We start from the raw sequence: 15,159 nt of genomic DNA on the forward strand, positions 1-15,159 counted from the left end.
TCCACTTGTGGTGTTTGCTCCCTCACTGGGCAAGAGAAGCAGGATGGGACGGGGAGGTGAAGGCTGGGCTTGACACTAGGGGATCCATCCCAGGCCTCAGGGCATGCTGGGTGACCATGCTGCCACTGAGCTATGTGCCCAGTTGTGAACCTGGTCCATTGCAGCCTCTAAGGCAGTGCTTCTCATCCTGTGGGTCATGGCCCTCTTGGGGGTCACATATTAGATATTTCCTTTATGACTCATAACAGCAGCAAAGTTACAGTTAGAAGTTGGGGGTTATGAGAACATAAGGAACTATATTGAAGGGTTGCATTGTTAGGAAGGTTGAGAACCACTGCTCTAAATGCTAAGAGACAGGAGAGTATGGGCCTGGTCTGCCCTGTGAGGCAGGCAGAGAAGAGGCAGGTGTTCCTAGAGCAAGGCCAGGCACCTGGCTAGCAGAAGCAGATGTTTATTTTGCGTTGTGTTTGGAGGTAGGGTGACTGAAAGGAGACAGGAATGGGCACAGCAGGTAGGGCCAACCTACAGCTCTTTCCAGCTGCAGCAACATCTTGGCCCCTGAACAGGCTGCAAGCAGGGTTCTGTGCTGGCTAGTCGCCAAGTTGCGGGGGCACACTGTCCAGCAGGTGCCACATTTCCAGCCGGCGGTCACTGCGGCTCAGGCACTCACGCCAGTGGCGAAGGCGTTCCCCACTGGCTCTGCTACTCAGCTGTACCCCACCTGCCGAGGAAGGGGTCAGTAGCCAGCAGAGGCTCGTGAGACACCCCCCTCAGCACCCTGTGTTTCTGCTCACCAATGAAGTCATCAGCTGTGCCCAGGTCGTAGTCCCACACTGACACCAGCAGTGCCTTCTGGGCCAACTCCTCCCGATGACCTGCGTAAAAGAATTCCTGTAAGGAAAAGGACAGGAAAGAGGTGAGTTCTTTGCCACTTTAGAAACAGGCTCAAGCAGGGCCTGGTTTGCTAAACCATGACCACACTTACTGGGTTCTCCCAGCTGTGACCCACCTCATTGAACTCAGGGTTCAGGGTCTTTCTCCGAACACTGGTCTTGTATTTGGATCTCTTCCCAGAACCTGGATGCAGGAAACTAGAAGGAGAGATGGGCTTGTCAGGCGTGCCCCTGCAGAACCAAAGGTTTTCTCTCTCATTCTCCATGCCCACCTGTCTGTTTCTACTCACAGGCGGACAAAGGGGTCCGAGTAGCCATTGGCATCCATGGGGGCCAGGTGGGCACAGCGCAGCACGCCCACCAGCAGGCCACCACGCTGGGAGCTGTAGCATAGGGACAGGAGGATGCACCCACGTTCCTCCCCAGACACTTCTGCCTCCATCTCCTCCTGGAGATGCAAGCTAAGTCAGACCCTGCCCTGTCTGAAGCCTGCCACCTGTAGCGGCCGGGCCCCACTGTGAGAGCACAGATGGCTATAGAAAAACCAGGCCATCAAGTTTATTTCCTTAAACAGCCATTTCCCCAGTTCCCAGAAGAGACCTTACAGTGGCACTCAGAGATCTGTATCCTTCAAAGCCCAAGAAAGGCAGGGGCTTGCTGCTCACCTCTCTGTCAGTAGGAGAACTGATGATTGTCACAGCCATGCATGTGACGTGTCAAAACCAGGATCTTTCTAAGTGGCTTGTTCCCTTGCAATGGAAATAGCTCTGGGAGACTGTCACCAGAGAGAGTCTTACCTCTTAAGCCCACTTCCACAACCACTGCCTGGCTGACCATGTTATGAACGTCCTTTGCCACATTCTTTTGACATTGGAGCCCCCCAGCAAGGATGATGGCCTGGGTAATCAAGCCTTCTTTCCCATCTTTGGGGTAGAATTGATGGCAGAGATCTAAACTTTTATCATTGGCAGTGCTCGGTAATGCAGGAGTGTATGACCTCCGCTTCCGTGTGCCAGGGCACAACTACACATGGGCTCTAGGTTCGGCAGACTATTTTGGGGTTCTTAGTGATGTCCACTGTGTGGGACTCAAAGGCTTGGGGTTAGCTAATCAGCCGCTGCAGAAGCTGGGCCTCCACTAGTGGGCAGGGCACCTACTCTGTTGACAGGAGCAGCGGGAAGGCCTGCCTCCAGCCTTGTAGATGCCCTTCCTACCAGGCTGTGGGGTTACTGTCACTGCCTCCTGACAGGAACACCCAGAGGTATCCCCAGAGCGGACACCAGTGGCAGACAAGCTTGTTCCACCCTAGCCAGTCCTCCCACCTCTGGTCACAAATACCACCTTTCAGGCTCTGCCTCTAGATTGCTGGTTCTCTGCCTGCCTATCTTCTGAGAACTCTGCAGGTCCTTCCTAGGGTTTCTCATCTCCAGGCTACCCTAGCAAAAGAGTCATCATCACTCTGCCTAGCCAGTTCTTTTTTTTTTTTTTTTAATATTTTTATGGTTTATTTAACTTTTATGTTTATTGGTGTGAAGGTATCAGATCCCCTGGAACTAGATCTTCAGACAGTTGTGAGCTGCCATGTGGGTGCTGGGAATTGAACCCAGGTTCTTTGGAAGAGCAGTCAGTGCTCTTAACCATTGAGCCATCTCTCCAGCCCCTGCCTAGCCAGTTCTTGAAGACTCAGAGAACTTATGAGAGAGGTGGACTCAAATTCCTCCAAGCCTCTGATCTCAGCCTGGGCCGCCTGGGCCTGTCTGTCTCCATACCTGCTCGGTCAAGTTCTCCTACCTACCTCTTCATACAGAGACATCCCACGGGCTGTGTCCAGACTCTTGGGCCTCTTGGTCTGAAAAAGCAAAACCCTTGGTCACTTCAGTAGATATTGTCCAGGTCCCTTACACCATTTTCATTACATGAAATTTGGCTCTGGGGACCCAACCTGAGCCCCAACTCCACTCACCAGCCTCCGCTTCTCCAGACAAATGTCAAAGCTCCTGGCTTGGTTTGGCACTAGCTTCCTCAGGGGCACTCGTAGCTCCCCTAAGGGGGGTGCGCTTCGTCGCCGCAGTCGTGAGTCTTCACACACACATAACCTAGTGGCCAACCAGGTCACTCCTAGTCATACGAGCCCCACCCCCTGCCTCCCTACCGGTGGCCTGATCTGGATCCTCACCTCAAGGTCTTCCGTCCAGCATCCTGGTAAGTAAAGCCATGATAGGTGAGTGTCTCCTCCCAGACAGGTCCCCTGGTGCCTCGAACAGTGCGTGTCCGAAGCTGGCTGGCCTGGAGCCAGGCAGGGAGGTCAGGAATCCTCCTGGCGTCCTGCCTTGACTCTTGAATCCTTGCAACTGAGACTTAGTTCTTGGAGTAGTGGTGAAGCAGGATCCATGGGTACCTAAGCTGACCCTGCCATCTAAGGGGCCTAGATCTTACCCTTACCTTGATGGCCCCCGGCAGCAAGTTGGCTTTGACATAGGTGTCCACAGAGCCTGAGGCTGGTGGCTTGAGGCCCTGGAAACAGAAAATGAATGTAGAGGCCTGTGGCTTGTCCCATCCCAGAACCTCTGCCTTCATCCTCACCTTGGCACGATGAGCTGTGCAGTGCAGGGTGCTGTTGTCCGCATCAAAGAGAAGTGTGAACTCCAGGGTACCCAGAGCAGCTAAGGTGGCGAGTGGCAGGCATGGTCACCCCAATCCTCACCCACCTATCCCACATGGCACAGTGCCACTTGCCTGGCCTCTGCCATGGTGCTAGAACACCCCGATCCGGTCCTAGGGAGCATCCCCTCATTGTTTCCCCTACTCACTGCTGTCATCCGAGTCTCCTTCTGGCTCTGGGTTGGATTGCAGCTGGGATGCAGAGTGGATGGCTGGGGCCAGCATAGCCTGCGAGCCTGGTGCACGCAGCACCGGCTCCAGGAAGGGGTAGAAGTGTGGGAAGTAGTCAGAAATGAGGCGGATGGGCTGTATGGGGCCAGGGCTCACGTCAATGGCCATGTGTTCCTGCATGCTCACCCGCTGCCGCCCACCAGCTGGCCCTCCACACGCCATGGTGGCTCAGACATAGAGACTCAAGAAAAGCTCTCACCTACCGGAGACACTGGGCACACCTAGCCACCAAGATGGAATAAAGAAACATCAGCAAGGTTGCCCTTGAACAGACTGAAAGGGAAGGGTTAGGAGCTCTACCTGGAGGTCAAGGCTGGAGTCAGCCCTTTGGGGGCCTTACCTCTGACAGCGTGTCTCTGCTCTGCTGCTGCTGGCTCTGGTGTATGCTTAGGGCAACAGAACCCGAGACTAAAGTGACCCATCTGAGCAAGTGTATGACTGAGCAGGGGAGGGGATCAGGTGCCCACACTGCCCAAGGGCCCTTCCCTAGTGCTGGCTGCCCAGCCCTGTCTCCTGCCATGCCCCTCCATTCACACTCTGTCAGATGGAGCTATTTTTGCCACCGTCATGTGGTCCTGCTGCTGGGTAAGAAGGCTGCAGGGCTCGAGGTGACAAAGGGGGTGTTGGGGGTAGGCGGGAGGAAATAGGTGAGAAGGGCAGGAATGTAGGGGGACAAAGAGGGGGTGAAGAGAAGGGACTGTGGAGGTGTGCAGGAATGGGGAGGCTTCTGTGGAAGAAGTGGGTACTGCAGCTGGGAAGGCCCTGCATTCTGGTTCCCTTGAGGAAACCAGCTGGAGATCACACCACATTCCAGCCCTGTCCCCTGGCTGGGATACAGTCAAAGCAGTCATGCCCCTTTGTCTCCCTACCAAGTTTGCCCCTTGACTTTACAGTGGCCCTGTGTGGACTGGCCTATCACTTCATCTCCATGATCTTCCACTGCCCAGGCAGTACCTTCTACTTAGACTGGCCTCCGCCTTGGTAATGGTCACTTCTTTGAGGTGTTCCTGGCAGGGGATCTCTCTGACAGTAGCTCCAGCATCCCTTCCCCTTCTGCTACCCAATAATTTATTGGTTTCTGGGACAAATTCTCCTTATGTAACCCAAGTGCAAGGGGACCTTGAAATCTCTATCTGCCAGTTTCTGCCTCCACTGTGTAGGCATTACAAGGGTAAACCACATACTTTTCTTCCATGTTTTAAACATTTATTTTGTGTATCTCCATATACATATGTGAGCATGCATGTGGAGGTCAGAGGACAACTCGCAGGAGTTGGTTCTCCCCTTCCACCACGTGGGTCCCCAAGTCAGACAATGGTTGTCGGGCTTTGTGGCAGGTAGCTTTACCCACCCAGCCATCTCACCAACCCCATCTTGTTTTTTTTTTTTTGTTTTTTTTTTTTTTGAAACAGGGTCTTTCATTTGGTCTGGTTCTCACCAAGTAGCCTATCCGGGCTGGCCAGCAGCCCCAAGAGATCCACCTAACTGTTCCCCAGTGCTGGAATTCCAAGGGTGTGCCACCATGCCCTACTTTTCCATGTTCCACACAGAAGATGCTGAGGGAGAGTTGTCAAAGACTTTTAATCAGCTCTGGAGTGGCCTGGTCAAATGAAGGCAGAGGCACTTAAAGGCCAGGCCTCAACTCCTAGGCAGCTCAGGGACAACTAGGTAGGGCTGGTAGATGTCAGGGGCCAGCAACTTCAGGGTGAACTCAGTGATGATAGCTGTGAGGCCCCAGACACGGTGTGGTCCATTCAAGAAGACAGGCATTGTGTAGCGGAAGTGGCCGCCCTGGCAGAAGTGGGTATACCCCTGGTTCTGTGTCTGCAGCAAGTGGGCCAGAGACAGCTCAAACACTTCATCCACCTGTGGGTAGGAGACAAGGAGAGGGTGGACCGAGGACTGCCTCTGAATCCCCCAGTAGGACATCCCAACTCCCCAGTACCCCCCATTCACCTCCTCAGGGTTGGGCCTGAGGCTCTGCAGATCCAATGGGCCCACGTTGGCAAGCACAGGGACTACAGTTGCCTTTCCCTGGGGTAGGAGGAGGGTGAGCAGTCAGAAGCAAACCTCAGAGGCAGACCCGCTTGCCATTCAGAGGCCTTGGGTAGTCATGGCCCAGACCTCCAGTCCTTTCCCCTGGCTTCTCGCCATGCTGCCTGATTACAGGTTCCGAGAGTTTTAACCCTCTGCCCTCACCGGTACTACCCTGAAATCACCCACTTGCCATTCAAGCCCAGAGCAACGCAGCCTACACTGCACACCTTCCTTGGACCCTGAGCAGGGCAGGCTCACCCTTCACTTGGGGTACACAGTGTGACAGAATGAGGTGGCTCACCCGGTCATACACAGGCTGCAAGACACCCCACACGTGCTCCTTGGGCACTTCTAGACCCAGCTCCTCTTGAGTCTCCCGAAGGGCCGTATGTATTACATCTTGGTCGTCGGGGTCACACTTACCGCCTGGGAAACTGAATGAGTAAAGGGAATCTTGGGACCACAGGCCTTCAGGGGGCAGTTTACCTCCCTATATCATTAGAGTAAGGGGTGAGGGGAGGCACTGGAGATGCATGTTAGGGCATGAGGTCGGCAGCAGGGCAAGACTGTCCTGCTGCTCCGACACCCCAAGTCTGCCTATTGTGTCCCAGTGATACAGACTTTGACCCTGCAGTGTTCTCAATTCTGCTGAGGGCGAAGCCAAAGAAGGGGAACCCCGGACGGCCTCCCTCCAGTTCCCGGTAAGGAGCAGAGCCCAGTTTTTGAAGGGAAAAATTCAGCGGGCTGTACAGGCTGCAGGTGGTGCGCCGGCGGCCGGCGTACCTGACTTGCCCCTTGTGCCTCCCGCGCAGGCGGCTGGAGCGCAGCGTGTAGAGCAGCGCTGGGACACCGCGCACCAGGCACAGCGGCACGAGCACTGCGGCCGCCGCGGGCCGCGAGCGTAGCCGGGCAGTGGTCCCCGCTAGCAGTTGCCGGCAGCGCTGCTCGCCCTCGGCGGACAGGCAATCAAGCAGCATGTCTCAGATGACCGGGACATGGAGGGCGCCGGCCCGCGCGGAGCGGGGAACCAAGAGAGACCCGGAAGGGGGCGTTGCTGGAGACTGAGGGCGGAGCCTCAGGGCCGGTCGGAAGCGTGTGTGCCCGCTGGGGCGGGGCCTCGGGTGGAGTCGGGAATCGGATCGGTCCGGCGGGACGGGGCCTGCTCCAGCAGGGCTTCGGAGGCGGACGGGGCAGTGCCAGCTGGGGCGGGACCTCGGAGGCCTTCGGGGGCGGGGCATACAGGGGCGAGAAGGCGGGATCAGTTGTTATTGGGCAGCAGAGGTGATTGGGGTGGGGCATCTGGGAAAGGGCTTGCTAGATGAGGGTAGAACCGGTTTTGCGTACCGGGACCAGAGCGCCACCTTAGGGAAAGACCTGGCCTAGAGCCCGTGGAGGCGTGTCCGGAAAAGTGGGCTCCCTGACTTGAGTTTCTTTCCGGGGGCGTGACTTTCCTATCAGTGCAACCGGGTTGTTTTGGTCCTTGTGTTTCCGGAACGCTTGGGTGACCTGAATTGACTTCAAATTCGGGAGTTGAAATGTCTGGCTGGTGAAGATCTACTGGGCTCCTTTTCTCTCGCTCCTGCAGGTGTTGGTGCTTTCCAGAAGGTCTCACAGGAAGAGCTCCGGGTTAAGCAAAGTCGGAGTCCTCCGGTTCCCCGGGGCGCCCACCCCAAGAGAATGAAGGATACGCGCCTCCCCCAGCCTTATCCCACCAGTGTCTGTCGAGCAGGAATCCAGACCCTATCCACCTGGACTTTACCCTCCGGCCTTTATTGGCTCTCCAGTCTACACCTGTCCCTACCCTGGCCTGTGTGATCCCTCCCAGTCATATTAAGCACCCCTCTATGGCCTCTAGCCTTCAGGACCAGCCTTGGGGCACAGCTTTTAAATGGAGTAACAGGTGTCAGATGTACTTTGCTGTGTGACTGTGAGCAGAAGACTCTCTGAGCCGGTTACGCCCTTATATGGGTGCACAAAGTAGGGGACACACCAGGTTAAGTGCAGCCTTGCTGGTGTCATTAGTGTTACCATCACGCTGTGCTGGGTCCAGCCTTTGGATACCTACAAAGATGATGGGACTGTCTTGTCTGGGAGTTCCTGTGGACAGAGTGCTCTGACTCCCGGTGTCAAGCAGTTTAATGTGGGAGAAGGACAATTGAAACAGGATTTAGAGAAGTCATCTTCAAGGCAGGGGGTCAGGATTCAGGGCTTCTGAGTAGGAATCCTGATTCCAAGATTGGAGGCCACAGACTGACTTTGAGGCAGGAACCACTGCCATCAGGGCTTCCTTAGAAGATGTCTTACAGAGGAGGATGGGAGAGATGGGGCACAGGGTAGAAGGACTTCCAAAGCACTTGGCCATCACTGGGAGTGTTGGCTAGGTTCCAAGCACAAGACAGAGGAGGACAGGAGCCCCAGCTTGGCTGAGAGGGTTGGGTCTTCCTGATCTCCTTCAGGGCTGATGTTGGGGAGAGGGTACGGTGCCAGCCGAGCCCTTGGGGTTCCAACGTGACCAAGGGCTCCAGGGTACAGGTCCTGGTAAGGGAAAGGCCTGTAGGTGGCAGGGGCCAGCAGGACCTCTGGGGCAGGCAGCAGCTGATGGTGCGGCTGGGTAGGGGTCCTGGAGTTGGAAGCTGAAGCTTTACTGGCTTCTGAGGAAGGAAATGGTTTAAGTGGCTCACAGATTTCCCCTTGTAAGCCCAGTCCTAATACTGAGACCTGTCCTGTCTGCCTTGTCCCTGGTCGCCCATCTTGACCTGCTTCAGTATTTCTTCTTGTTCTTGTCTCTGCTTGGACCTTCTTCCTTAGCTTCTCCTCTATCCAAAGACCCGCTCCCAGTCCCAAGATGGGCTTCCATCTCCGATGCCCAGCTTGGGATCCACCTCCTCCAGGAAGCCCACCAGGCATCCCTCCTGTGCTCTATACCTTGTCCCTGCCCTACCCTCTCTGCCCTGGACCTTTCTGCCTAGGTGGGGGTGAGGGTGGGATATTGCTGATCACGTGAAGCCCCTTCCTGGAGACCTGTGTGCCTGGCATCGTATTTGGACTGGGTCCTCACCTTTCTCTCGTTCTGCCAAACCCTTAAGGAGGCAGGGACCAAAGTTGTTACGACTCCGGGCTGTGATGCTGAGCAGTGGCCTTGGGGACACAGGCCTGAAGATAGGACAAGCAGGAATGGGGTAGGAGGTCAAGGGGGAGCCCCACCCCAGATATTATGGTCAGAGTCAGATAGGGATCCCATGGCAAACCAGAAGACATAACAGTGAGACAGGTCAGGAGTGAAGGCCTTAGGAACTGCCTGGGTGGAGCCTGGGGCCAGGGCTGGGCTTAGAGCAAGAAGACACGTGTGAGGCAGTACCATGAGTCCAGGTCGCTCTCTCTGAAGCCTTTGGCAAAGGGATTGCTGGCAATTTTCAGCTGTGTGATCTACAGAGAGAAAGTCTAGTTACGGGCTGGCCTCCAGCCATTTGGGCCCCAAGAGCCCACACTTCGGTATTTTGTCCCTTGGGAACTCCCAGTCACCCACCCAGACCCCCTTGGCCCAGGACTTCCAGAGCCGCCATGCAGGCAGATGCCCAGTGGGCAGGAGGAATCTCCAGCCTCAGTCTCCACCCCTCAGAGAAGGGCTGGTCTGCGTGAGCTCTGGCGTGACCCACCCGGTGGTTCTGATAGGCTGTCACAGCTGTGAACTGGGTCTCTGTGAAGACAAAGGACTTGAAGTTTTCCTGGGCGTAGCGGGCACTGTCCTTGCGTGGGTCCACGAAGACCACGTGGAAACGGGGCTGGTAACGGTGCATGGAGTTGAGAATGATCTGTAGGAGGGTGGGAGCCGAGTGCAGGGGCAGAGCTAGTACACCCACCGCCCTCCCTGGGCCCAAGACTCTGCTCCTTCTTGTCCACGGCCCACCTGTTCTTTGCCTGCGAACTACCTCTCCAACCTGCCACCCTGCTAACCAGCCCCGTCATCTTTCAGCTGCATGCTGGCTGGCCTCCCTGCCTCCCCATCCTGTCCTGCCCCGTCTCCACATAGAAGCTGGGCAAGACACATGAACTCGCTCTAAATCCTCTATAGCTCCCATCCACAGAGAGGAGAAGCCAGGGTTCTCACTCGTTACCTGGCCCCGTGTGAGAGCCTGCTCGCCACTTCCCTTAGTGTCTTTTCACTTCAGCCCCACTGGGAGTCTCCATATTGTCTGACCTCAGGACCTGTGCTCAGGCTGTCTCCTAGGCTTCAAACAGCTTCCTTTCGCACCTTCCCTTCCTCCCTCTCTTCCTTCAGATACCCGTTCTGATACATCAGCCCTGCTAGCTCCAGGCTCTCCCCAATCCGAGTGCCGCCCTGCCACAGCTGCCACAGTCCCCCCCACCCCCCATGGCTTAGTGGCTTGCATCTCACATGGCCGTTGTCGTCCATCAGGTTGTTGGTCAGCTTGAGTTTGTCAAAGGACACGATCTGACGCATCCACTGGGCGCCCTTGGCTGGTGAGTCAGGGTGGAAGTGCACTCTGCCAGGTGTGGCAGGATCGGCCTTGCCTGCCACCAGCCAGGCAGAGCTGTGGAAGGCGTACCTGGGGGAGCGGATTGAGAGGTCAGGGGCTGTCCCTGTCCTGGTCCGTGCCAAGTCTGACCAAGACAATGGTGAAGAGGATGATCCTGACCCCGCATGCTCAGTCTGCCTGGTGAGTATCCTTCATTTTTTAATTAATTCTGTATGTGTGTGCATGTCTGTGCCTGCCTCAGGCTAGCCCACTCCCTCTGTGCTAGGCTAGCCCATTCCCTCTGTGCTAGGCTTCCTTCTGCCTAAAGGCTGTTGCTCCAGGCTGGGTTTCCCTGGCAGGAACTCAGAAGGGCTCCGCATCACCCTGTCCAACCTTGGGGTCCAGTTCCTGTCCCCCGGGGCCCAGACCTGTATCTTTTGTCATCCAGAGGGATGAAGTCCATGAGCAGAGCATAGTCAGCCAAGGTGTCCATGCCCAAGATCTTCACCTGGAAGGTGGGGAACATCCTCCTGTGGGAGGGAGGCGCTCAGCCTCGCTGTGGCCCCACCCCCTGCCCAGCCCCCACCGTCCATGCCCATACCGTCCAGCTTTGGTGACAATCATTTCCGTGCCCAGCTGGTTGAATTCTTCCCACAGGGGCTTCATCTCCAGCTGAACCATCACACTGGACACACGTGGGTTCTTGGGGCCCTGCCCTGTGGCCTCCACCATGGCTTGGGCTTCCGAACCTGATGGGCATGACATCCCCAGCTGGGGCTCCCAGCTGGTGCTGGTCACAGGTGGGGGGCAGGTCTCTGGGGGAGCAAGTACCCCAAGGCCAGCAGACAGGAAGACTGGAGAGAGAGGATGAATCTGTGAGTCCTGCCCTTGGCAGCCCAGCTCGCTGTCCATCCAGCCTCATCTTTCAGGGAGAAGCCACTGCCTCTTCCTCTGGGAGGTCTCCCTGCCTGCCAGGCTTCTGTTCCCAGTGCTGTCAGTTCAGTTACAGTGAACTTGTGTTTGTTTGTTTGTTTGTCTTTTTTCCTGAGACTCGGCCTCATTAGCCCGAAGATGTCCTTGAACTTTGGAACCTTTTGCCTCCACTTCCCTGGGCCTGGATGGGAATGTTGAGGCCTGGTAGTATTCAGTAGCCAAGGCTAGCCACAAGCTAGGGGGAATCTTCCTGCCTCAGCCTTTCAAGTCCCAGGATTACAGCCACTGTTTCTAATTTAAAGTCTTTCCCTCAGCAAGATCCTAGAGGGTAGAGACACGAGCTACATGGCCTTGGACAGGTTGTCCCACCTCTGGATCCCCAGTTTCCCTGTCTCCTAGAGCAGACACACACATTTGTGCGGAGAGCAGAGTGACAGTGGAGGCTCTTCATAGGTGACATGCGCACAGACGGTGGGAAAGTGAGCAAGTGTGCAACAGGAGCACAAAGCTCCGTGGAGCCCCCGCTGCCTAGTGCTGTGAAGGCGGATCCAGTTCATCCAAATTACCTAAACTATCTTCCTTAGACTTCCCTATGCCCCGGCAAAACCTTTACATTGTGGCTAAGGTATACCTAAGGCAAAATTTACCGAGCCAGCCGTGTTTAATCATACAACTCACGGCGTTAGGACACCTCCCACTAAAAACAACACACATGGGCTATGAGGTGGCTCCGCGGGTGAAGGAGCTAACACGCCTGAGCAGCTGAGTTCAGTTCCCAGGACTCACATGGTAAAGAGGAAACGGACTTGCTTCTCCCACTTGTGCTCACTGCTAGTTCGCTGTCTGTTGATGTCATAGACAGCAGGACTGGAAGCAGCTTGGGGAGGAAGGGTTTATGTGGCTTAGAGCTCTCAGTCCATCACTGAGAGAAGCCAGGGCAGGAACTCAAGCAGGAGCTTGGTAGGAACTAAAGCCATGGAAGAATTGCTCACTGGCTTTCTCCTCGTGGCGTGTTTAACTTTCTTACTTTCTTTTTTTGTTTGTTTGTTTGTTTGTTGACAGGGTTTCTCTGCCTAGCTGTCCTGTCCGGGGAACTTGCTCTGTAGACCAGGCTGACCTTGAGCTCAGAGATCCACCTGCCTCTCTGCAGGAACTGAAGGTGTGCGCCACCACCCTCTGGCTCAGCTTGCTTTACCACCTGCATCCTCCACATTAATCTTTGCCCTATAGACACACCCACAGGCCAGTTTGATGCAAGCAATTCCTCGGATGAATTTCCTCTACCAAAATGATTCCAGTTTGTGTGAAGTTGACAACTAGCTAGCACACTTACAAAATAAATATTAACATAAAATACTGATGTTAGGCTGGGGACACAGTTGAGTTGGTAGATTGCTTTTCTGACGTCCCCAAAATGCTAGGTTTGATCCCCAACGCCACGTTAAAAACACAGCAACTTGGTAGTACATGCCTGTAATGCTAGGGCTTGAAGGTAGAGGCAGGAGGATCGGAAGGCTCTTCTCAGTTATATAGTGAGTTTGAGGCCAGCCTGGGCTACGTGAGACCCTGTCTCAAAACAAAACAAAGAAAAGAAAAGGGAAGAAAAAAATAAAAATAAAATTAACAAGCAAATAAAATAGGACTCTGATTCAAAAACCACAAATAAAGAAAACAGTAGCACTGTTCTCAGTGAGACCCAGGTCCAGCCGTCAAGATGGCTGCTAGGACAAGAAAAGAAGGCAGAACTTAACCAGTGTGGGTGGAATTATGGAGAAACTGGAATCCTAAGGTGGGTGGGATTTTAAAATAGTGTAGCCTTTGAGGAAATCAAAAGCTCCTTACAAAACTAAACATGGAATCCCCAAAGGAACCTACATAAAGATGTCGGCACACCCGCCTGGGGACGGTACTGCTTACAAGAGCCAAAAGGCAGAAGCAATCGAGTGTCCACTGACAGATGAGCAGATAAACAAAATGTAGCTCACGATTACAATGGTGATTTTAGTAATTACCCCTCAAAGGAAAGGGCTTTTGAGACTGTGTGTGAACATTCTCTCAGTGAGACAAGCCAGAAGCACTGGGCCAAACTGTATAATTCTGTTCACAGAAGGTAAAAAGTTACAGAAACACAGAGAGTTCAGTGGGGTTGCCAGGGCCCAGGAGGAGAAATGTTCCGTGGGGATGAGAGAGTTTCAGCTTTCTAAGACGCTGAAAGCAGACTGATGAGGGGCACACAGCCAAGGGTATCCTAATGCTCAATGCTGTATGCTTAACCATGGTTAACACGGTAGGTTTTAATGATATACCCTTGCCGCAGTTAAAAGGTTTTGTTGGGGATATAACTCAGCAGTTGAGCCCTTGCCTAGCATGTACTTGTTTTCAATGCCCAGCACTGGATTTTAAAGAAGGTTATTTTGAGCCAGATGTGGTGGTGCACACCTGTACACCCAGCGCCTGGAAGTTGAAGTTACCCTAAGCTACATACTGAATTTAAGGTCAGCCTCAGCTACATGATACCCCTGCTCAATGCAGAAACAGAAATCGGTGAAGAACAACATTCCAGTAAGGGACTGAGGACAGGAGGGTCCACAGAATCCGTGGTGGTCAGGTCTCCATTCCCAGCAGCGCCACCAGGTCAGCCTGAGAAAGGGGGCTGCTGGACGGATAGAGATGAAGAGAAGGGGAGGGCGGTGAGCTGGCTCAGCAGGTAAAATGGCTGCCATGAAAGTCAGACAACCTGAGTTTCATTTTCAGAACCCACCAGGCTGGAAAGTGAGATCCAGCGGCACAAAAGTTGTCCTTGAACTCGCACACACAAGTCCCAGAGTCCCAAGGCTGCCCCACCCTACCATGCACGCTTGCATGCACGTGCAGGAGATCACACGTACAACAATTATAAACAATGAGAAAGACAGGTGGCTGGAGGTGCCTAACACACCAGGTGGGCAGTGCCACTGTTTACAGAGCATGTGCCGATGGGGCTTTGCAGCAACCCTGACTGCCCCTGACCCATGAGGGGTCATAAGATCCTGGGATCGCAGGAGGGAACGGAGGCTTTCGGGGGAAGATCGGCAGGATCTGAGGTTGTAGCTTAGGGAGCCTCCCATCCAGTTGTCCAAGCCCCAGAACCCCATCCACTTATGAGGCCACCTCTACTGCCTGAACCATACCTACCTGCCATGCAGACAGCAGGATCTCAGCTCAGGCGGGGCTGCAGCCTCACCCAGGAGGAGAAGCCAGCAATGCTGGGTTGTCCTATATGCTCAGCAACAGACCTCACTCTTGAGCGTGCACAAGTCCTCAGTTCTCAGCACTGTCCTTCCCTCCCCTGTTGTCCTCTGTCCACGTCCCTGGCCAAGGCTTTTCCTCCTGAAATGGTACTTGGTCAGGATGTTCATAAAGTCTGGCTCTAGGATGTCCAGGGCGGGGTGTCTCCAAACCACCTCTGACTGTAGTGTCTGGAGCTGGGCCACTGGCTGGGTTTAGCTCCAGGGGCAGGCACGTGTGGAAGGGGGCAGGTGGGGAGGCTGTGACGTTGCAAAGTTCCCCCTCTCTTCTCCTGGTCCTCTCTCCCTTCTCCAGCTGAGAGCCCCCCAGCTATTCCTGATCAATGGGCCCCAGTGCAGGTGGGGGTGGAGTGCCATCTTGAGGACAGCCTGGTGTCCACAGGGGCCAGGATCGGGCTAGTTGGAAGAGCTGAAAGGGGAGGCAGCAGGAGAGGTGGCAGATGAGGGCTAAGTGCAGAGGTGATGCCCTCCCTCACAGCCGAAGACCCCAGCCTGCTAGTATTAAATGGGATAAGGGACGAGCAGGAAACACAAGAGAGGCAGGAAGAACTTCAGACCGGGTAGTCAGATATTCAGATCTTCCTGCCAGTCTCGACTGCCTCCGTTTCCTTGACTTCAGTGAATAATCAGCTCGCTTGG

General features: G+C 54.7%; 3 protein-coding genes across 4 annotated transcripts; all 3 read right to left on the minus strand.

The window, feature by feature from the left end:
• Positions 1–563: 563 nt before the first annotated feature.
• On the minus strand, positions 564–3,947 carry LOC130880427 (double C2-like domain-containing protein gamma). Its single transcript, XM_057779446.1, has 10 exons — positions 3,704–3,947; positions 3,477–3,556; positions 3,336–3,407; positions 3,070–3,179; positions 2,857–2,989; positions 2,689–2,742; positions 1,184–1,341; positions 1,010–1,091; positions 795–891; positions 564–721 (listed from the first exon to the last, which is right to left on the minus strand). Exons 1-10 carry the CDS (start codon positions 3,945–3,947, stop codon positions 591–593), a joined length of 1,161 nt encoding a protein of 386 aa, XP_057635429.1. The 3' UTR covers positions 564–590.
• A 1,056-nt stretch (positions 3,948–5,003) lies between these two features.
• Positions 5,004–6,997, minus strand: Nudt8 (nudix hydrolase 8). 2 transcript variants are annotated; one of them, XM_057779129.1, is made up of 4 exons: positions 6,606–6,997; positions 6,124–6,256; positions 5,742–5,819; positions 5,004–5,651 (listed from the first exon to the last, which is right to left on the minus strand). In XM_057779129.1, the coding sequence occupies exons 1-4, from the start codon at positions 6,797–6,799 to the stop codon at positions 5,424–5,426; spliced, it is 633 nt and encodes a 210-aa protein (XP_057635112.1). In that variant the 5' UTR covers positions 6,800–6,997; the 3' UTR covers positions 5,004–5,423. The 2 variants fall into 2 exon arrangements, with proteins under 2 accessions (XP_057635112.1, XP_057635113.1); XM_057779130.1 differs by lacking the exon at positions 5,742–5,819.
• A 1,186-nt stretch (positions 6,998–8,183) lies between these two features.
• Positions 8,184–14,425, minus strand: Tbx10 (T-box transcription factor 10). The gene is made up of 8 exons (XM_057779696.1): positions 14,408–14,425; positions 10,902–11,154; positions 10,729–10,830; positions 10,219–10,390; positions 9,479–9,634; positions 9,181–9,248; positions 8,881–8,975; positions 8,184–8,473 (listed from the first exon to the last, which is right to left on the minus strand). The coding sequence occupies exons 1-8, from the start codon at positions 14,412–14,414 to the stop codon at positions 8,184–8,186; spliced, it is 1,143 nt and encodes a 380-aa protein (XP_057635679.1). The 5' UTR covers positions 14,415–14,425.
• Positions 14,426–15,159: the final 734 nt, after the last annotated feature.

This window comes from Chionomys nivalis, chromosome 8 (genome assembly GCF_950005125.1).
Source record: "Chionomys nivalis chromosome 8, mChiNiv1.1, whole genome shotgun sequence".
In the NCBI taxonomy this organism is placed as follows: Eukaryota; Metazoa; Chordata; class Mammalia; order Rodentia; family Cricetidae; genus Chionomys; species Chionomys nivalis.